The 22,841-nt window shown below is 41.5% G+C and overlaps 1 protein-coding gene across 1 annotated transcript; it reads left to right on the top strand.

Moving 5' to 3' along the window:
- Window positions 1–940: 940 nt before the first annotated feature.
- On the top strand, window positions 941–19,596 carry LOC309978925 (uncharacterized protein; the record flags this gene model as incomplete). Its single annotated transcript, XM_082865781.1, has 5 exons — window positions 941–1,004; window positions 4,831–5,145; window positions 12,308–12,398; window positions 14,254–14,302; window positions 19,413–19,596. 5 exons carry the CDS (start codon window positions 941–943, stop codon window positions 19,449–19,451), a joined length of 558 nt encoding a protein of 185 aa, XP_082721907.1. The 3' UTR covers window positions 19,452–19,596.
- Window positions 19,597–22,841: the final 3,245 nt, after the last annotated feature.

Below are 22,841 nucleotides of genomic sequence, written 5' to 3'. Positions count from 1 at the left end.
ACGCGAAGGGTCCCAGCGGAGTGCCCTGCGGCGACATCAAGAGGGAGAACGGGATCCACAGGCTGGAAGCGATGCTCTACGCCCTGGACCAGATCAACAGCGATCCCAACCTGCTGCCCAACGTGACGCTGGGAGCGCGGATCCTGGACACTTGTTCCAGGGACACTTATGCGCTCGAACAGTCGCTCACTTTCGTCCAGGCGCTCATCCAGAAGGACACCTCCGAAGTGCGCTGCACCAACGGCGAGCCTCCGGTTTTCGTCAAGCCCGAGAAAGTAGTTGGAGTGATTGGGGCTTCGGGGAGTTTGGTCTCCACCGTGGTAGCCAACATCCTGAGGCTTTTCCAGGTAGGGGGGCGCTCCCTCCGGGGCAGAGCGCGCCGTAGCTCCCCGCGCTCTTTATCCTGAAGGCTGGCTTGGACTCCAGGGGTGCGGGGTCTGGTCAGCCTTCGCTCATTTCCACCCTGGAGATCCTGCCGAATCCCTCCCACCTCACCCGAGGAGGTACTTTCCCTGCTTGATTCATTTCCCTTCCATCTCTCCCCTGTCCGCGCTCCGCTCCATCCGGCTTGACATTCTGGATTTATGGCCCCATTGACAAGAAACAGTCTCCGAAAAACAAGGCGATGATTTAAATGGGTTTGCATTCGAGTGAAATATGGTTCCAAAACAGGCTTGTAAAAGTGCCGGGCTCCTGTGAGAGCCACCTAGGCGCAAGGAATATGAAAGATGAGAAGACGCCTAGAAACTAGGCATTTCTCAACCCCCCAGCTACCCTGCCCCAAGCCGCCCGACAAGCTGCAGCTGCCTTGGAAAATTTCGAGAAGAGCTTAGGGAGGCAGTTCTTAAACCGAAGGCTAGGTCTTCACCTACATTTGGACGTGAATTGCCCATTTCGCTCGGGTTGGATTTCCCGACCTGTAACCTGTCTCTGCGAGGGCATGGGGCGGAAGGCGTGGGGACTGTCCTCAAGCGGGGAGAAGCCACCGGCAGACGTGCCCCCAGGTGATTTGCTCTGGGCAGTTGTTTGCACCGTCTAAACTGCCTTTGCGATCCGGCCACTGGCAGGAGCCGGGCGATCAGCTTTCTACTCCTGCCAGCTCAGAGCCCGGAGGTGAGCTCATGCTAACTGCGAAACACAATCGCTTTCTCTGCACCCACCCTGTGCCCATCCTTTCCCACGACCTCCCTAACGCAGCCCCCAACCCCAGTCCTGGGTTTTGAGGACGATTCTCAGAGCCAGACAAGAAGGCGCCTGGAGGGAGGCAGTAGGGTGCGCCGAGCAAGGCCGGGCGGTCCTCTAGCTCCGGGTGCAGGCGGGCAACGGCGGAAGATGCGAGGACGGCGGATCGGGCCAGCTGCGCCGTGGGCGGTGCTGCAGTGCTCTCTCACCGCCTGCTCCCGCAGCCTCGGCCCCACAGCTCCTGTGCCGCCCTGGGTATAGATGGATGGCTTCTGGATGAAGAAATTGAGTTTCAGGGTCTGCGTGACTATGGGTTCTCTTGTTTCTCTGTCTTTCTTCCTGTGTGTCTCTCTCCTTGTGTCTCTTTCTCCCTGCTGTTTTTTTTTTTTTTTTGTCTCTCTGTTTTTATGTTCTCCCTTTCAATTTCTGCCTGTCTTTTCCTTCTCTACCCCTATATCCAAGTTTTTTGTTCATCTCTGTCTTGAAGTGATCCTTTCCTAATGCACAGCTCTCTCCCTGCCTGGTAGGACCCAAGCTCAGTTAGTCCCTTCTCCAGATGTTCTGGCTGACCCTTATGCTCCCCGTAGCTAAAAAGTTGGCTCCCTCTCAAGTGCCTTTCCTGAAGCATGTTGGGTTTCTGGAGGGGACTCCTTGTGATTCAAGCTGTCACTACATCAGCACCCAGGAGTATGAAGTTTGTGTTTGTGCCAGAAGGAGGGGTGCCTGTCTAAAGCTGCAGCCTGGTATGGACCCTCTGAGCCTCTGAGCATCTCTAGCACCTCTTGAGTATGCCACCATGGAGATCTCTAGATGTTTGCAAGGCCAAAAGTGCTTCTGGGCAGCCTTCACTTTGAGGTAATGCTTTCAGGAAGAGCCTGGGTTGTTGTAAGCAAAACCCAGAAGCACTTCCTTTACCTCTGAGCTTAAACTAGAGAACCTGAGGAGGCAGCGCTGCAGGGAGGATGAGGCCAGAGGTCACCTGAGAACCACAGGGGCAACTCACAGTATTTTTACTGGAGCTCTGGGGGTTGAAGACACATTTGCTGTTTGACATTTTTAAAATTATTTTGGTGCCTTCACTTGGAGCTTGGGCAGTACTGCAGAGGGGCCTGCCTGTTGAAAAAAGAGTGAAATCTTAGTCAAGAGAGAGCTTGCCGACTAGGCTGAAGGAACGTGTTTGCTGAAAAAGATTCCAGGGGGAGCTGATTCCTTCTCTGGTGTGTGGATCTGAGGCACTTGCAAGAAAAGAGAACGCTTGCCTTATGCTTAGTTCCCCCGTTCCCTGCGCTGGGAAGGAAAGGAACTGAATGCCAACATTAGCAGTGTGGGTTGGGACCAAAACCATTCAGAGAAAACACTGTCATTTTCCTCTAATTTGCAAATTGCAGCTATTCATGTTGGATTGAACAGCTGAGGGAAAAGAGCCCCCAGTTTTCACCTGCATTTATTGAGAACAGGCTGGTAGTAGGAGGGATGCACCAACTTGTAGCTTGTGCTGCAAGCTGGATATAAGCTTGGTGTGAGCATCCTGGTTAACCACTGCCCATGTTCAAATATACAGAGATAGATTCCAACAATCTCTTCCCGTAGCCTTATTTTTGCGTGTGATCTTAGAAGCTCCTGGCATGTAAGTCCAGTCCCCAGTTTCCCAGCCTCTGTAAACCTGCAAAATGAATAGAGAGAATAGTGGAACACAGACCCATTGTTCAAAGACACAGTCACTTTAGGGAAAGAAGAAAAGAACGGGTAGGTGAATCTTCTCTGGGATTGCAGGGTTCAGCTCAATGAAGACTGTCCTGTATAAAAGAAACTCCTCTAAATGGTTGAATTCTTAGCTCTCCAGAGATCTGAATTATCTTTTCCCCAGTCCCTGTGGGTTGCTGTGGGGAATGTGCCAAACCTATCATTTGAGATAAAAATTTATGGTGAGGTAAGCTTCTAGGCTGGGGGAAGGAAGACTTAGTGACTGAAATGGGGGATGCTAAGCACTGGGGGGCAAGAAGGAACAAGGAGATAGTAATGGATGTAACAAATGCTGCAGCTGCCAGCAAAGCCTGGATTGAACTTCCTTCCTGAAAATGAGGACCCGGGCAAGAATGACCACTCAGATGTAAACAGTGTCTCTGACTGGGCATTCTCATCTGCCTGCCGGTGGGCCAGAGCTGAGCAAGTCCTTTCTCTCCTCTGTATGCACGCTGAATTGGTTAGTAAGTGACATGTCAGAGGACAGGAATCATATTCAGTGGATCTTTCAAATCCAGGAGTTTGAGGCTAATGAAATTAGTGTGTGGCCAGGGCTCTGCCAACTAGAATTAAGTCACTGCAGCCACCCTGCAATGCATTTTCAGCCTGAAGGGAGCATCAGGGAGGAATTTCGGGAGATTTTTTTCTGAGCCTGTACAAAATAATACTCTCCTAATGCTAAGAAAGATTAAATGTAAATTAATATTGACTACGAGTAACATTTAAAAAATAATCGCCGAGTGGGGGATGGCTTAAAGTGGAGAGATTATATAATATGGTGTCCAAAGAATAAATCTCCCCTGACCACTGTTTCATGGGCTATAAGTAAGATATATTACAATGGAAATTAATGGGAACGTTTTTAGTCAAGGCTTCTCTGCTATTGGCTTGAGAGCAAACACTCTGAGAGTATAAATTACTCTTGCTATGTGCTGACTCTGAATGAACAATATTTCATGTGCAGCGACATGGTCTAAGCTATAGACTTGGAATTGAATGGCATCTGTTTCAATTGTTTTGTTCTCTCAAGAGCAACTAGATAGAAAAAAGTGGTCAATTTGACCCTTGTGGGAGCGTGTTGCAAATCTAAACCTGTGTCCCTCATACCATAAATGAAATACATTTGTAAATTTGTAAGTGTTTTCCTTCTGTTCATTGATGCTTGAGTATAATCTCAAACTTTGGGAGCAACACTTTATACATAAGTACTTGGTTTTCTTCCTTTCTTCTTTCTCTTTCTCCTCTCTCTCTCTGTTTCTCTCTCTTTCTCCATCTTATGTAATTGGATAGAACTGGGCACCTAGGATGATGTGGTGTTACTGTAGTGGGATTTAAAAAAAAAATCAACTCTAACTTACCCTTTTAAAAATTTCATAAATACAGGTGTCGGTGCCATTTAGAATAGTCTCTATAACAATTTCTGTCTCCACATTTACTGTGTTTCAGCAAATTTACCTAACAGATGGTGAGTGGGCAATTTTTAAAGGGGCATTTTTTAAAAGAGCGGAGAGGGAAGGAATTAGAGACAGGCACATACTATATTTGAAGTTACCTCCACGTGTATTTTATGTATGTATACCCATACAATTAAGAAGTCTTTGGATGTTTTATCTTCAAGAATAATTCAGATAATGGATTACTTGAATATCATAAACATTTAGGGTTTAACAGATTTGTTACATATAGACGTTGTATCATGGATTTAAAAGACCATAGCCAGCGGGCAGCGGCGGGCGGAACGACCGACGGGCGGCGCGGGCTGGGCGGCGGGTGCGGGGGTCCGTGCTTCCTCCTGGTGGAGGGCTGGGGTTCGCCGGAGACGCCGGGTTGCTCCGCGTTGCCAGGTTACCGAGCGCGTGCCCCGCGCCCGCTCTTCCGCCCGGGCCGCCCTCGGCGCTGCCTGAGCCGTGGTGCGGGCTGCGCGGGGCGTCGGTTCCGCGGAAGCCTGGGTAGGGCGCTGCGTGTGGGACTCTCGTCGCTCGTGGACGGGGCGCGAGCGCGCGGCGGACGTAGGGCGCCGACCTGGGGCTCCCCGGCGCTCCGGCTCCGCTCAGGGCGCCCGCTCAGGGGCCTCCGGCGCGAGGCCCCCTTTCTGGTCAAGATGGCGGCGCCCAGGCGGGCCGCGCCGAGGTGAGCTGGAGCTGGGCCCGGAGAGCGACGAGTCTGCCACGCCCAGGACTTGGACCCCGGGCTGGTCTCCAGTCTCCCGGGGAGCGGCGGGTGAGTGGACGCGGCCGCGCGTAGGTCCTTCTCGTGGGGTGGTCAGCTCTCCGTGCGTCCGCAGACTTCTTTCCTCTGATAGTCAGATCTGGGGTGGCCCAGGTTGGGGGCGAGGGTGCTTGATTGGGGAAACCTGAGGGGTTTAAGGACTCTGTTGGGATCGTTTCAGACCCCAGCAAGAAGCTGAGCAAGTTTCCTCCTGACTCTCTTCCCGGCTAAGTTTTCTCCCTTCTCTGAAGACGCTAGCTTTTCTGAATCACTTTGTTCCCCGGGGGGATACAGTTGGTGGTTCTGACCGTGGAACGTAGGACCCGGCGCGGGGAAGCCTGAGCTGGTTCTAGTTACTTTGTTTGCAAAGCACTTGTCTTGTCTTTGGAATCTTTGTGTATGTAACCAACGTTGGGAAGAGCCAGCGTTTTCTCCTCCACAGCACTGCGAGGGGTAACTTTATACGTAAGAAACAAGTGGGCGTTCACATCCATCTCTTTTCCAACCACTGAGCCTTGGTTGTGTTTCCTTTCTTTAAGTTTGTCTCGTTTTGAAGTGATAACAAAAACAAACAAAAAAGACCATAGCCAATTACACAAAGTATACTCTAGTCTCAGGCCTGCCATTAATTAGCTATGTTACCTTAAGTCGTTTAATTTTTCTAGGCCTCATTTTTCTCATGTGATGTTTTTTCTTTGAAAAAGTATAGTTTCTAGAAGTCTCTAATCTCTGTGTCATAGTTCAGCTTGGAGAAAACCTGTTCTTATCCAAACTCCATGACATTGTATTTCCAGCTCCAACTTTGGACTTTGAGTGAGTTGGGGGCAACTTTTTAAGGATATTTTCACACAGCTTTTTTAGTTAATATCAGTCTAGCTGACTTGTCATACTCAGACTTTCTCCCATATTCTTTTACCAGTGTGTTCCTTAGTCATATATATGAAGACTGTTGTGGGAAAAATGACCTCCTGGGTCAGCTTACTGCATGGTCATCGACACAGGGCAGGGAGTAAGATTCTGTGGATTTTACAGAAGCAGATACAGGTTTCATTATCCATGTCCTCTCCCCTTTCATCTTACAAAAACAGCAGGCTTTTCTTGGAGAACTGCCAGATAATGCCATCCTGCCTCCTCACGGCCCCCCGCCCCGGGATGAGTCTCCAGGGACTGAACTCCAGTAAAGCAGGTGATTGGCTCATGGGTAGGCATCTGACCTCGGCTAAGTCTATCAGATTCCTCCCCAGGACTTTTCTCTCAGAGAAAAATGGAAGAATTGTCTTTTCTCTCTGGAATTTCTAAGCTGGGGAGATACGACTCTGGGACTCCCAGTTACCACCCAGCACAAGAAGAGACTTTCTGTAAAATAAAGTCTTGCAGAGGTAAGCAGGGCTGAGCGATGGAGAGAGAGCTGGAACCCTGCTGATACTCTGGAACTTCCAGATCCAACTGTATCTGAATATGGCTGCATCCCTGAATTTCTAGTACTTGTTTGTTGAGGTGGTTGTTGTTGTTTGGTTTTTGTTTTTAAATTTCCTTTGACTATTTTGAATTTGTTTTCAGCTATGTGCATTTGAAAGCATCATAGCTAAAAGAGCTAATTTCCTACATTAATGTCAGGTTTGCTGAGTGGCATTCCTTAAGTGAAAAATAATATCCGCTATTTTCTTTAAATAAAATCCTTCTAGCTCAGGTTTGAGATATTCAAAACTCTGCCTCCTACCCCCCTCTTTTCCAACATTTACTATATCACCTTGAAGCATTTGTGACCACATCTTTCCCATCTAGACGCAGTTGAGAGAGAGAGCAAAGACTTCTGATATAAACTGCAACCTATACGCCTCCTACCTGGAAGCTTTAGAACATACTTGATTCTTGTTATTAAAGCAAATCTTTTGTTGTTGTCTCCAGGGCACAGAAGCATTTTCATGGCATAATGGAGTACAAAGTACATTAAGCCTAACTCTACTTCTCACCCTCTTTTACTTTAAATAGGCAGAAAAGAACAATCTCAAACACATTTTCCCAACAAATAAAATACATATACGATTATGTTTAGAAGACGTTTATGCAACATATAGTTAGACTGATTAATTAATGGACCTTTCGCCAGTTGGCACAGTAAATATGTATGTTCAATGTGCTTAATTAAAAAGAAGACAATAACATATTTTTACAGGTTAATTATCGGAGAAGAGTATTGTGCCAGCACACTTGATGCTACAGTATTTCATGTTTGACAGGTAATCTTCTTTCAATTATATTTACTGCTAAATGTTTCTTGGATCAAGCTATTAAATTATAAGGTCAAAAGTAAAATGGTATGAAATTACAATGATAAAGGGACACATATCCCACTTTATGAGAATAGAAGTTCTAATTTCTTTTCAATACTACTAGTAGTGACCACAGTACTAATTTGAGCCCTTACTATGAGCCACTGTGCCCATATACATTTAGTTCTTACAGTAGTTCTGCAAAGGGCATGTAATAATCCACACTGTAAAGCTGAAGAAAGTGCTTCTCATAGCTGAAAGTCACATAGCTGGTGAGTGGCAAAGTCTAGATTCAAACTTAGAGTCGTCTGACAATGCCCAGGTTGTTGACCACTATGTACACTGCTCAATTGTTGCACCAATAAAGAAGTGCTTGAAATAATTATAGATTTGCCTACCCTGAAACTGCAGTGATTTAAAGACATCAAAGTTGCCAGTTGCTTAACCACATCTACTTACAGTAAGAAATTACGTTTTATTTCATTTCTAAAACAAGATTAATTCTGCAGGCCCATAGAAACTTGAGCACACAAATCCTACCTCCAAATGAAAGATGCTTGTTTTCCACTATTCAACAGATGGCCCTGTACAGAGGCAATAAACATATAGTAGAATTTTCATTCAAATAAATGAGAAGAGAGGTTTCTTCTTGTCCTGATTCAGTGCCCATCATTATGGATTATGATGGCTCGTCCCAAACTTTACTTCATTCACTCCACTCTTTCTACAAAACTCCAGTCATGGAATCCATCATTCAGATATATGTGCAAAGCGAAAGGACTGCATTAATACAGTTGCTGAAAGTCAAGTTGATAGAGCACAGGAAATACATCCTAATAAATGCAACATTAATGTTTGTGTGGGCCTTGGAGTGAGGGGTAGAAGAATTTTCAGTTTAATGGAATATTTTGCCTCTTGCTATGAAAGTGTGGCTTAATAGTCTTGTAATTGGTCATTTACAGAATCCTCCATCTCTGGGTTTCATGCTTTCTTTACTCTGCAGCTGTTGATTCCTTCTCTTGTTCTGGATGGAAGATAGCAACGAAGCCACTTCAAAGGGCTCAGCCTGCCTTTTTTTTTTTTTTTTTAACATCTTTATTGGGGTATAATTGCTTTACAATGGTGTGTTAGTTTCTGCTTTATAACAAAGTGAATCAGTCATACATAAACATATGTTCCCATATGTCTTCCCTGTTGCGTCTCCCTCCCTCCCACCCTCCCTATCCCACCCCTCCAGGCTGTCACAAAGCACCGAGTCAATATCCCTGTGCCATGCGGCTGCTTCCCACTAGCTATCTACCTTACTACGTTTGTTAGTGTGTATATGCCCATGACTCTCTCTCGCCCTGTCACAGCTCACCCTTCCCCCTCCCCATAACCTCAAGTCCGTTCTCTAGGAGGTCTGCGTCTTTATTCCTGCTTTACCCCTAGGTTCTTCATGACATTTTTTTCTTAAATTCCATATATATGTGTTAGCATACGGTATTTGTCTTTTTCTTTCTGACTTACTTCACTCTGTATGACAGACTCTAGGTCTATCCACCTCATTACAAATAGCTCAATTTCATTTCTTTTTATGGCTGAGTAATATTCCATTGTATATATGTGCCACATCTTCTTTATCCATTCATCCGATGACGGGCACTTAGGTTGTTTCCATCTCCGTCAGCCTGCCTTTTTGTGTTATTGTTTAGATGAAGATATTTCCATTTATTAAAGCACACTATTTAAACATTTTTATCATGTTTCAAACTTGACTGTGTTCTGAAGGTATGAGCACAGGCAGACATAATGGGGGATGTTTTCCAGGAGAGAACATAGACCATACCCTTATCAAAGGAATTATCAGAATTTTCATGTATGGATTGAGAATCAAATTCTGGAGTTAGACCTGAATTTAAATTCATACTCACAACTTATTACCAGTCTCATCTTGATCAAACGGTTACCACACTTCTCATCAATTTCCTTATCTTTGAAAGCGGAATAAGAGAAGTATGCCTGGTGGAGTTACACATAAAGCTCATCTGATAGAATATTCATAAGGATTTTGCACAAAATATACATGGAAATATTTTAGCACCGAGTTCAGCATGCAATTCATCTTCAATACATTTAAGAGCTATTATTTTATTATTATTATGCTATCATTAAATATCACTATTACTTAAATGTCATTATTGCTTAAATTACTGTAAAACTACCGCAATAACCCATGATGAATTCCCCTCTTCTGTTTCCTTTGTTTAAATGGAAAATATGTATATAAATCTAGACAGAGAACACTTTAGTGATCCTATTCAGTGGAGTGAGAATTTCCATGGCACTGATTAAAACAAATCCTGAATTGCATGGACTTAAGATAGCAGAGAGGGGCTTCCCTGGTGGCGCAGTGGTTGAGAGCTCGTGACCCGATCCGGGAAGATCCCACATGCTGCGGAGCGGCTGGGCCTGTGAGCCATGGCTGCTGAGCCTGCGCGTCCGGAGCCTGTGCGCCGCAACGGGAGAGGCTGCAACAGTGAGAGGCCCGCGTACCGCAAAGAAGAAAAAAACGATAGCAGAGAGGCTAAGAGATTTGAAGTTAGACATCCCCAAGTGTGAATTCTACTGTGACCCTCTTCTAGCTCTAGAACCTTGAGGAAGTTACTTAAACTTTCTGAGCTTTACTACTAGTTTCCTCATCTGTATCTTTTTCAGGACTATTTATCAAGGATCTTCCTGTTCTCTATGCTTGGACGTATCAATGAATAAATTAGACAAGAGCCTTTGCCTGCGTGCTCCTTCTTGTGTGCTTTCTCCCTCCTTACACTCTCGTGTGGAAACGGATGTTATAAATAAATTCTGTGCTTTGTCACAAGTTGATGGGCGCTACGGGATAAGGAAAAGGATGTGAAGCTCACTGAAGAGGCTTGGGTTGGGAGTGCTGGAGGAGTGTACAGGTAGGTTCTGATTTTAAATAGGGTAGTCAGGGTGGATTTTATAAGTTGACATTTGAGCAAAGACTTGAAGTGAGGGAGTTGTCAGAATGTATGATGGGGAGACCACTCCCTGGGAGCAAGAATAACCAGTCCCAAAACTCTAAGGCAGAAATATGCCGGGCAGCTTGGAGGAATATCAAGGAGGCCACCCTGGCTGACTTAGTCAGTGGGGAGGAAGAGACAGCAGGACGGCTGGAGGTCGGATATGTGATGGGATGGATTGGGTAAGTCCTGGGAGGCCATCACATGCATTGTGTCTTTTACTCTAAATGTAGGCAGCCAGGGGCAGGATTTTAGCCGAGGTGTGGCATGAACTGTCTCTTGTTTGAAAAGCATAACTCTATCTGTGGCCTTGAGGATGTGGGGAGAGAGTGGAGTCAGGGAGAATCTCGGGAGGCGACTACAGGATCCTCGAGGTCTATGTTGGTGGCCTGCACCAGGCTGCTAGCGGCTGGTAATTCTCAGAAGTGGCACATTGCGAAGGTTGTGACAGCATTTCGTGGTAGATTGAATGCAAGAATGGAAAGGAAGAGGGGGTCAAGGGTGAATTTGAGATTTAGGGCCTGGGGAACTGGAAAGGTGTGGTTACTGTCACCTAAGATGGAAAAAGTTTGGGGTAGAGCATGTTTGGGGCATTAAAGACCAGTTTTGGAGGTATAAGATTTGAGTTGTTTTCGTGACGTCCAAGTAGAGATGCTGAGTACACAGTTGGATACACAAGTCTGCAGTTCTGAAGAAAGGTCTAAACTAGAGATACACTTTAATACAATGGAGATATTAAGAATAATTACACGGAAGCGCTATTTTAAAGATAAAATGAAGTAATGCAATTAGCACTCTGTCTTCTCAAAACATTTAATAACTGTTAGCTAAAATAATTACCTGAAATGAAAAAATACCTATAGTTTGTTTTGTTGTTTGCAGTAAAAGTGAAGAAAATGTCACAATTATTTTAATAGTATTTGTGACAGTAGTTTTAGTTAAGACACCATGACTACAAACATTTACAATAAACCTTTCAGTCTCCTACTTTTCACTCTGATAGGGTACTTGGAACCATATTTTGTAAGGTTTAAGTTAGTTGTCATAGGGTACCTCTTTAATTAGAAGTAATTCTGAACTGTCTAGTTCCATGCAGTTTTATATACATATATGTATAATTATTATTTTATGATTTATCAAACTCAGTTGAAAATTTGCATCACTGATATACATTAGAATTTAAGCATTTGCCCAGGTATTCAAGGAAAAAAATGTACTTGTCTTGTAATTTCCATAGGGGTACTTACTTTCACATCTTCCCTTCACTTTGCAATCGAAAACATGGCAGGGGAAATATTACCTTACTGGTCTTTGAGTTCCCCTTAGCTATCTGCAAGTCCTTAAACAGCCTTTGTGGCTTAACCAAAATTCTCTTCCATCTTCATTCTGCTAACAGATATTGGTCTAAGCATGTACTTATACTAAAAAATGCATGACCACGTTGTCTCTACACATCTATAATTTTATGTTAACACTATCATTATGTAAGCTATACTTTAATTGTAATTATAACAGATTTTATGTCAACACACATCCATTTCTAGTGTTCATCTGGTGTTCAAGGGGAGAGCAGCATGTCGTAAATTTTATCAAAATATAACATCTGAAGAATAGAACAGAGGGTAATTGTGTAATTCTGTATTCACTCTAATTAAGTTCAGTGGAGTTGGCATAATAGAATTAAGATGAAAAAAAAAAAAGACATTGAGGTACCATGGCTCCCTCTCCTAACACACCCTTTTCGTATCTGAGAGCAGAGACTCAGCACCTTTCTGTACAGAAATGGAGACAGGAAGAGGCCAGAGGATGAATGACAGGCACGAATGAGGTGGAACTTTGAAGAGCAACATGGAAATGAAATACTTCTTTTGTATTTGGTAGGTGGGGAAAATGTACCAGCGTGTATGCCTACTGGGACCACGTTTTCCAGAACAGTTAAGCCCAGTGTCAACTATGCTGTCCCACCTTCCTCGTAAGTAGGAACATACTGTTACTTGAATCTTTGCTTCCTGTTTCTTGATACCTGGTTGAGAAGATTATCACAGGAACTGCATCTTGTTAGCAAATACACTGTTTTGAAATGATTGACACTCACTGAAGAGTGGCAACTCCAAGCTTGCTCTCTCTTGATCTTGGACTATTTAAGTCTGGAGTGCAGGAGTGGGTTATGGGGAAAGACCATTGGAATTCTTATGTCTTCAGCATAATGGTTATAGCATAATGGTTAGGAGTGTAGGTGCTGGTTCAAATCTCTGCTTTCCACTTGCTGCCTATAAAATGATGTTAATAATATTTCATCCCCATAGACTTGTTTTCAATGTTAAAACGAAGTCACTTACACCAAGCACTTAATACAATGCCTAGAGCATAGTAAAGTCTACTATTATTACTATTACTACTACTATTATTATTATTACTATCACGATGCCAGGTGCTATTTTTCCTATGCCTTATTCCATTATCTTCTGCCCTGTCTCCCCATTTCTGTCTTGTTTCTGTACAAGGGTAGGTTTGTCACAGAGCATTTTCTTTCCCTAGTGTCTGACTCTTAGTCATCAAGGTGACTGGTCCACGACCCGGCGTTCATTGCTGCTCGTTGAAGCAACCCATTTTGAGAAGGGGAGTTGGATATTGATGCCAAGTTGGGTCAAGGAGAGAGAATTTTCTCTCTTCTGCACTCAGAGAGCTAAGTGAAATATTCAGGCCTCAGAAGGAGCATCAGGCAAAGGGCAACATGCTTAATTTCATACCTTAGTGATTAAGAACAAGTCAGACAGGCTGGATTTGAACTCATTTCCGTCATGTACTGACAACGGGATCTTAGATGCTTTTGTAACCCGTCTGAGGCTCAGTCAACATCTGAAAGAGACGAATAACATTATCAGGACCTAGCGTATAGCCTCGTTGTAATAAGTGAGTAAATCCTTTTAAAATGTTCAGCACGTTGTTTGGCATATAAACACTTAATAAAATTTAGCTTCTTTGACTACTACCGCTGCTAATATTATTAAGTAGCTGAGCAGATCCGAGGCCCATTTTTTTCTTAGATTGCACATAATCATTTGGACAACAAGCTCACATTGATCAACCGTTGCTTATATATAAACCCCCATGAACCCAAAGGTGCTTTAACTCTCTCCCAGTCAGAGCCTGTTCTGGGGGCAGAAGCAACACCGGCACTACCCCTGTCATCTTTGCCTTTATTGTCCCTACACTCGCCTGCTGTACTGAGCACTTTCTGTTTGCCAGGCACCAAATTTAGCCCTGCGTATGCACTATAGCATATAGCTCTCACACTCAGGTGGGAGACATTATCATCATCCCCAACTTTCAGATAAAGACGCCGAGGTGCTGGAAAGGTAAGAAACTTGACCCACAGCAAGAGATGGAGCCGGAGTATTCAAACCCTTCTCTCTGACCTCAAGAACCCTTAAATATTAGCATACTACTACATCCTGGTAAGAAAATCTGCTTCCAGCCACTCTGGTGAGAGTAGAAGTGATTCTCAGTCCCCACATTCCTCTATTGCCCATGCCACCCTAGCCTCAGGACTGGGGGGAAAGGAAGTGATCTCTTCAAAGAGCAGCCAAAGGGAACCTACTCCCTTCTGCCTTTTCGTAATCAACTAACCAATATTTTATTTCCTTCTTAAGAGTCCGCACATGTTCCTTTTGGTACTTAGCTTGGCCTTTTAGGATTCTGACATTCTGTACGTGACTCATCCACTGTATTTCACGTTAATTTATTGAGGTCAAGTATAGGGTCTTACTCATCCTGAAGTCCAGTTATCCCCTGTCGCATCTAACTCCGTTCTTTTCTTCTCGTAGGACATCTGCAGATATTTATTTGAATTTTGTTGAATTGTTCTCATCAATAGTACATTAAAAGTTATACAGAAAGTGCTTTCTTATAAGGAAAACCATCTAAATAGATTTCTAGCTCTTTACTTTTTATAGCACTGTTGTAGAGATTATAGATCTCCAGGTAATATTTTTTAGATGGAGTTCTTCATATCGTCTTATTTTTACATATAACGATAAATCTGAATTTTCTCTATCAAACCTCCGAGACTTCACTGGCTTGTAACTTAGCTTGTTGATTATGTGTTGTTGACTTTTCCATTTACAATGATATTTGATACTGGTAAGGATGGGGCTGGGTGGGAAGGTACATCTTAGGGCCATAAATTGGTTTTGTAGAGAACTAACATAAAGATCTAAAGTCTCATCATATTTCTGCAGAACTCATGAATCATTTTATTATAATTCCATTCATTCAGGGAGTATGAAACCATTTTCAAATTGTTATTCCTAATTTGTTCATCTTCTCTTCCTTAGTCGTAGTGAGAAGAGAGCAGGCTGAATGGAAGAAAGTCATTATGACCACTGGGGCCACTAGGGTAGGCATCAGTCCCAGAGTTTTGTTTTCATCTCTCCGCTATTAATATTGGCTAATGTCTTGAGTGCTTGCTTGGTGCAAATTACTTAGCCGACCATGGCAAATGGATTGTGTCATTTCATCCCCTGATAGTCATACAATTAATGTATGTATTATTATGATATCCCATAATGCATACATGGAACAGAGCCTCAGAAGTAGTTATTTGCTCACGAAAATATGGTAGATGTGGAATTTGGACTCAGGTCTGATAGACTCCTAAGTCACTCCTAGTGATTTTTATCACTAAATTAAAGTTGTATACCTCTGGAGAGTAGATAGTTTCTAAAATCTCCTCAGCTCTAACGTTTTATAATTAAATTTTTGTCTGATGGCAAGCTTAACAGTTAAGATGGGTAGGAAGGAATGCCAGCCTGTTGAATGGAATTTCCCTGAAATAAGCCTGTTTTATGACACCAGTTCACTCATTCATTCACTCAGCATGTATTGAATGTTTGCTCTGTGCAAAGGCATTTTAGGCATCACAGTGGAGTGAGCGCCCCTTCCATAGACTCTCCTGCAGCATTCAGAGAAGTCTTGGACTGGTTTGCCTGTTACGGAATGGGGCTTGGTGATAGAAGCCTGGTTTGTCCTCCACTGATAAAACTAAGACATACTCATATGAGTTTATAGGCATCTTGAAGCCGTGGGATAGTAACACACATGAATCTTACCATTTTTGCCTGGGATTAATGATATAAAGGCTTTGGATTTGGGTATGGAAAATGGGTGCAATTATGGGTGTGTTGGTTCTACATATATATGGACATCACGTGTCATCAGCCTGCAGCTACCTGCCGTTCCTCACTACTCCTTCTTTTCACAAACCAAACAAGTACCATCTTATCTCTCCTGTGGATAAGCTCTTGACAGTGGCACTAGGGCCTCCCTCAATAAGTACATCATGGGCTAAACCAGTGGTTTCTCAGATATGCTCATTGAACAACCCTTAAGGTGGATTGACATTCCACTGCCTAGAATAGAATATGGTTTTCTTTAGAAATCGGGGGGAAAAAATAGGCCACCAGCTGTACTTTCTTTAATTTAAATTGTTTATATATATATATATATATGAACAGTTGTTATATATGTGTATGTATACTCGTTCATGTATATGAATGATTTAAAATTGAAGAGATAGATATATATATACACACACATATATATGTATGTATATTTAAATTTTGGCTTCTGTTAGCAAGTAGTAAATTAAATTATTAGCAGATCCATACTGCAGGGAAATAACCAATCAGATTTCATTCAGTAGCTTGCTTTTTTGTAGATTTATGGTTGTGATTTTATATCTGCAGGTATGTTTGCTGAAGAAAATATTTCTACCACTTTACACAAAATTAAATTCATTTAATACCAATGCGGCATGTCTCAAATGTCTTAATACAGTTTTAATCTTTAATTGCATCAGAAGTATGAAATTAGAAACATACCCCAAAATCATTTGAAGATATAATTACTTTTGTTTCCCTTATACTTTTGAGACTTTTGAAAAATAAGTATTTAGTTGTACTTATCTGTTTCTGTCTCTCTAAGGATAGCAAACACTGAAACACAATTCTTTTTAAAGTCAATATTAAAAATATATTGTCCAAGATGATCAAAACTAAGGAAGTGGCAAAGAAATTCAAAAATTTAAACTTTCAAAGGGTGCTTTTTTTGTGAATGTGTAGTACTTGTTCTTCTGAAGGAATTAATCTTCTTAAAAATTTAATTAACTTATTTTTTATTGAAGTATACTTGGTTTACAGCGTTGTGTTAATTACTGCCGTACAGCAAAGTGACTCTGTTCTACATATGTACATACATTGTTTTTCATATTCTTTTCCATTATGGTTTATCACAGGATATTGAATATAGTTCCCTGTGCTGTATAGTAGGACCTTGTTGTTTAGCCAATCTATATATACCAGTTTGCATCTGCTAATCCCAAACTCCCAGTTCATCCCTCTCCCACCTGCTTCCCCCTTGGCAGCCACCAGTCTATTCTCTATGTCTCTGATTCTGTTTCTGTTTCATAGATAGGTTCATTTGTGTCATATTTTAGATTCCACATATAAGTGGTGTCATGGTATTTGTCTTTCTCTTTCTGGCTTACTTTGCTTAGTATGATAATCTCTAGTTGCATCCATGTTGCTGCTGCAAATGGCATTATTTCATTCTTTTTTTTATGGCTGAGTAGTATTTCATTGTATATATGTACCACATCGTCTTTATCCATTCATCTGTTGATGGACATTTAGGTTGTTTCCATGTCTTGGCTATTGTGAATATTGCTGCTGTGAAGATCAGGGTGAATGTGTCTTTTTGAATTATAGTTTGGTCTGGATATACGCCCAGGAGTGGGATTGCTGGATCATATGGTAGGTCTATTTTTAGTTTTCTGAGGAACCTCCACACTGTTTTCCACAGTGGCTGCACCAACTTACATTCCCACCAACAGTGTTGTAGGAGGGTTCCCTTTTCTCCACACCCTCTCCAGCATATGTTATTTGTAGACTTTTTAATGATGGCCATTCTGACTGGTGTGAGGTGGTACCTCATGGTAGTTTTGATTTGCATTTCTTTAGTAATTGGCAGTGTTGACCATCTTTTCATGTGCCTATTGGCCATCTGTATTTCTTCTTTGGAGAAATGTCTCTTTAAGTCTTCTGCCTCTTTTTTTGATTGGGTTGTTTGCTTTTATTGTCATCAAGTTGTATGAGCTGTTTGTATATTTTGGAAATTAAGCCCTTGCTGGTCGCATCATTTGCAAATATTTTCTCCCATTCTGTAGGTTGTCTTTTCATTTTGTTTATGGTTTCCTTTGCTGTGCAAAAGCTTGTAAGTTTGATTCGGTCCCCTTTGTTTATTTTCATTTTTATTTCTATTGTCTTGGGAGACTGACCTAAGAAAACATTGGTATGATTTATGTCAGAGAATATTTTGCCTGTGTTCTCTTCTAGAAGTTTTATGGTGTCATGTCTTATGTTTAAGTCTTTAAGACGTTTTGAGTTTATTTTCGTGTATGGTGAAAGGATGTGTTCTAACTTCACTGGTTTATATAAGGCTATCCAACTTTACCAACACCACTTGCGGAAGAGCCTGTCTCTTTCCCATTATATATTCTTGCCTCCTTTGTCAAAGATTAGTTGTCAAAGATTAACTGAGGTGTGTGGGTTTATTCCTGGGCTCTGTATTCTGTTCCATTGATCCATCTTTCTGTTTTTGTGCCAATACCATGCTGTTTTGATTACCGTGACTTTGGAGTACTGTCTGAGTCTGGGGTGGCTATGCCTCCAACGTTGTTCTTTTTCTTCAGGATTGCTTTGGCAATTCTGGGTCTTTTATGGTTCTGTATGAATTTTAGGATTATTTGTTCTAATTGCGTGAAAAATGTCATGGATGATTTGATAGGGATCGCATTAAATCTGTAGATTGCTTTGGGTAGTATGAGCATTTTAACAATATTAATTCCTCCAACCCAAGAACATGAGATGTCTTTCCATTTCTTTGAATCATCTTCACTTTCCTTTATTAATGTCTTACAGTTCTCAGCATATAAGTCTTTTGCCTTCTTGGTGAGGTTTATTCCTAAGTATTTTATTTTGGGGGTTGTGATTTTAAAAGGCATTGTTTTTTTTACATTCCCTTTCCGATATTTCATTGTTGGTATAAAGAAATGCAACCAATTTCTGTATGTTAATCTTGTATTCTGCTACCTTGCTGAATTCGTTTATCAGTTGTAGTAGTTTTCATGTAGAGTCTTTAGGGTTTTCTATATATAGTATCGTATCATCTGCATCTAATGACAATTTTACCTCTTCCTGAAGGAATTAATCTTGAAGTTCTACTAAGACTTTTGGGATACCTGTTTTAATGAGCCCCTACTTCCTGCCTGAGATTGCACTATGCACCAGAGATTCTAGAATTAGCATAATAAAACTAATAATGCAAACAACAGCAACAAATCTTCACAAACCTTCCTTGCAAGGAAGTAAAGTCCACTGGAAAAACAGACAAGTGAAACACACATTCAAAATGGCAGTGATTCTCAAACATTTATGTGCTGAAAAATCATGACAAGCATGATAACCAGGGCAATTACTAGAGCCCTTCTCCAGCTGGTCCGGTGTAAGGTCCTGTAACTCTATTTTTGGTGAATGCCTCCAGGAGAGTCTGAGACAGATGTTCTCAGTTGTCGTCGACCTTTAGTGTGCATCAGATTTGCCTGAGAATGTTGTTAAAACACAGATTGCTGGGCTCCAGTGCCAGAGTTCTAACCAGTTCCCAGGTGTGGCTGATATTGCTGGCCCAGGGACCACATTTTGAGAACCACCTTTCAAAACTCTGCAGTATGCGGTTGTGTGTGTTGTGAATGAGACGGGCCCAGAGAACCAAAGGAGGGCAAAGGGACTCTGCCCTAAATTAGTCAAAGGTAACAATAGCAGCTAGAATTGATTGACCCAAGAAAAAATTATAAGAACTTTACCTGCATTTGCTCATTTAATCCTTTCAGTAAGGTACATAGGTGCTACTTAGTGTTCCTCTTTTACAGGGGTGTCCAGAGAAGGTAACTACTTTGCCCACATCCTAAACTGGTAAGTAACAGATTAAGAATTCAAGTCTAGGAAGTCTGATTCCAGAGCCCACACCTCTACCCTTTCTGCATGTAGAGAGGAGTAAAGGGTTGTCAGTGAAGCCTTCCTGGGGGCCCTGGCCTCTGAGTGTAGATAAAAGGATGAGTGGACATAAAGATCATTATTTGTGTGTGGTGGGGGTAGGGGAGGAAGTATGAGGGCTTCCAGAAGAGCCCGCCCTCCCCATACATCTGCTATAAGTAAGTCTGATGATCAGGAGTCCGGAACATGAGTATGACTATGGGATACTGAGAAGGGTTCTAGAACCCTGAGGTTAGAGTTCTGGATCAGTTAGTAGGTAACAGAAAAAGTGAATGAGTGATTTACCTTACTTTCCACGGGTAGCAGGAAGTTTGGAGATAGACCCTCTAGCGTTAGTCCAGCTGCTGAAGGGCATCACCAGGGGACTGGGTTGCTTCGCTCTTCCAGCTTCCACATCTCTAGCATGTCCACATAGCTTCAAAGTGACCCCAGAATCTCCAATAGTGTTCCAACAATTTGGGCAGGAAGAAAGAAAAGGAAAAAAAAAAGAAGTAAGAAAAAAAAGGCAGTGTCTAACTCAGAGAGCAAATATTTTACCACAGATGGTCAACAGACTTGCACTTAGATCTCATCAGCTCGGATTTTAAACTGGCCACCTTAGCCGTAAGGATAATGGGGTCTCCTAAACCAGGGCTCTGATAGTAAGGAATAAGGAGAGAGTGGTACTGCTTAGCAGTGCCTGCTGTCCCAAACAAATATTATCCCCAAACTATTTTTTTTATCCTATATTTTACTTTAAAGAATGGAGGTGAAACATTATGTATCTGTAAATAGCCTTTTAGAAAGGGTACAATTATATAGTTATACAACCCCCTGGAGGGCTCCTTTCTTCTAAAATCTCTTTAAAAACTGTTCAAGGTTAAGGACATTTTTATCTTAATTTAGTAACTTGCAGTCGATTATCTTGGAATGACATCCTCTCTCTGCAGATGTTCTGTCAGGCTTTAGAAAATTCTAGAAGTGGACAGAGAAGTCTTATGGTACATGTATTTGCAATATGCACGTCTTTGAAATGAAATCCATTTAGGGACCAAAAGGCATTTCATGTCTTTGCTATACATTTTCACATATTTGCCTTTCCAGAATTCCTTTGAGCAAATCTGTTCGATGTACCCCATCCGTTTCTCCCATCTGAATTCTTTATTACTAAACATTCTTCAGTATGCTCTCACTCCCCTCTGTCAAAGGCGTTTCTCTGGGTCCTCACCCTTCTCATCTCATATGTGAATGCGTATCTTAAACTGAAGCAACAGTCTGCTATGACTTCTCCATAGCTTGAAGAACCTGTCTTTGTGGGGAAAAAAGTAGACTTACTAACTTAAAAGGTAAAATGCGCGCAATGTTTCTGAGAATTAAAAACTAAGATAAAAACATAAGCAATGGAAAAAACTTACAGTGGATCCTTTTCAAAGACTTTATTTTACAGAGAAGGCAACTGAGGTTTAAAGAAAAAATGCGTTAGTTAAACACTAAATAATAAACCTTAAACCTCAGTGGAGCAACACACGGACAGTTCATTTCTCACTCACTCAGGAGTGTAGTATGGACTTTGGTGGTCTGAGGGTCAGTTTTCTGTTCAGTTATTCAGGGACCCACCACCTTCATCAAGTGGCTCTACGTTTGTCCTAAAGAGGAAAGGAGAGAGGAAGCTGCAAGCTACAATTATCAACTCGTTATCCTTCAGACATAAACTCTTCAGGTCACCTCTGGTCACATTCTTTGGGATAGAACCATACCCAGATGCGAGCGGAGATGGAGAATGTTGCTCCTATCTTGGTCCTAGTGATGCCTCTACAGGCTGGAGGAGCTAATTAAAGTGTAGTCAACAGCTCGTTGTTTCTGCCACAATGAGTGATTAGCCTAAGACTGTGGATTAATTATGTGTGTGTGTCACATATACATATAATACACACAAACATATATATGTGTGTGTATATATACATTTTTTAGCATGAGTTGACACGTGGGGCTTCTGCCGTATCAAAAGAGTACAAACTGCCTCTTGTTGCTTTTTCTTAATTGAAGTTGACTACTACTATCTATTTCCCTTCATTTTGCTACCTCCCCCCCCGCCTTTCAGTATTATATGAAAATTCTGAAAGAAAGAATTTCAAAGTTTCCAGTGCTTTTAAAGGTAATAGAATACTCAGACCTTAACAATTTTCCTGTGTGAAACTTTTGCCAGACTAAAATAGTTAACTTATGAAAAGTAAATTTAGATTGATACAAAAGAGAAAATAAGCTGATTTTTTTTTTTTTACACAAATGCCCTGAGCCAGGGTGGAAAATAAATGGAAAACTGGAGGAATTTAGATCCTTTTGTTGTAAATTTAAATATTTTTAATTGTAAAAATAATACAGGCTCATTGCAGAAACTCCAAAATTGAAAGGATTTAAAGAAAAAAGGAAAAATAACTCAAAATCCCATTTCTGATAAATCATCTCTGTAACATTTTTGAGGGTATCTTTGGAAACTTTTTTGTGACGGGGTGCATATAAATACAATGCAAGTATAAAATACCTTTAATTATTATATCAAACTACAAAACAGTTCTATAACATTTTTATTTAGTAATATAAGTACGGTTACTCATCACCTAATAAAAATCTGCAGCATCATTTTTCATGGTTGAACAGCATTCTATTATTTATTTAACCAGTCCCTACTGTTCAACATTTAGATTATTCCTGTTTTGCTTTGCAAAACAATGAGACAAGCATCCTTGTTCATATGTCTTTGAGCATTTGTTTATTTCCTTAGAATGGACTTCTAGAACTTGAATGGCTGGTTGTCAATTCTGGTACATACTGACATATTGTCTTCCAGAAAGGTTACCGTGCTTTTTATTTCTACCAAGAATTTAACATCCAGTGTGGTTTCTTACACACACTCATCAGTACCAGTATTATCAATATCAATACCAGTATTATCAAGTTTTTTAAAACTTTGTCATTCTAGTCAGTAAAATATGACACCTGAATTATTTTATTTGTATTTCTTTGATTAATAATAGCAAGGTTGAACATATTTGCATATCTTTATTGGCTGTTAATACTTTTTAGTTTGTGACTTTATGACATCCATTTTTCATTGATGTATAACAACCTTTTATATATCAATGTGTTTATTTTGTTGTTTGTTGTAAATGCAATTTTTTTCTCTTCATTTATTAATTTTTATTTTGTGTGTGTTGAACTGCTTTAATACTGTCAAGTCCATTCAAAAACCCTTTAATGAACACAACAAATGTGGAAAATCAGTCATTCTCCTGCATTTTGTAATCAATTTATTTCCTTTTGGGCAG

Source organism: Leucopleurus acutus, assembly GCF_964270905.1.
Source record: "Leucopleurus acutus genome assembly, contig: HAP1_SCAFFOLD_176, whole genome shotgun sequence".
NCBI classification, from domain to species: domain Eukaryota; kingdom Metazoa; phylum Chordata; class Mammalia; order Artiodactyla; family Delphinidae; genus Leucopleurus; species Leucopleurus acutus.
Note: the sequence above shows the minus strand (reverse complement) of the source record. Positions and strands in the feature narration are given on the sequence as shown.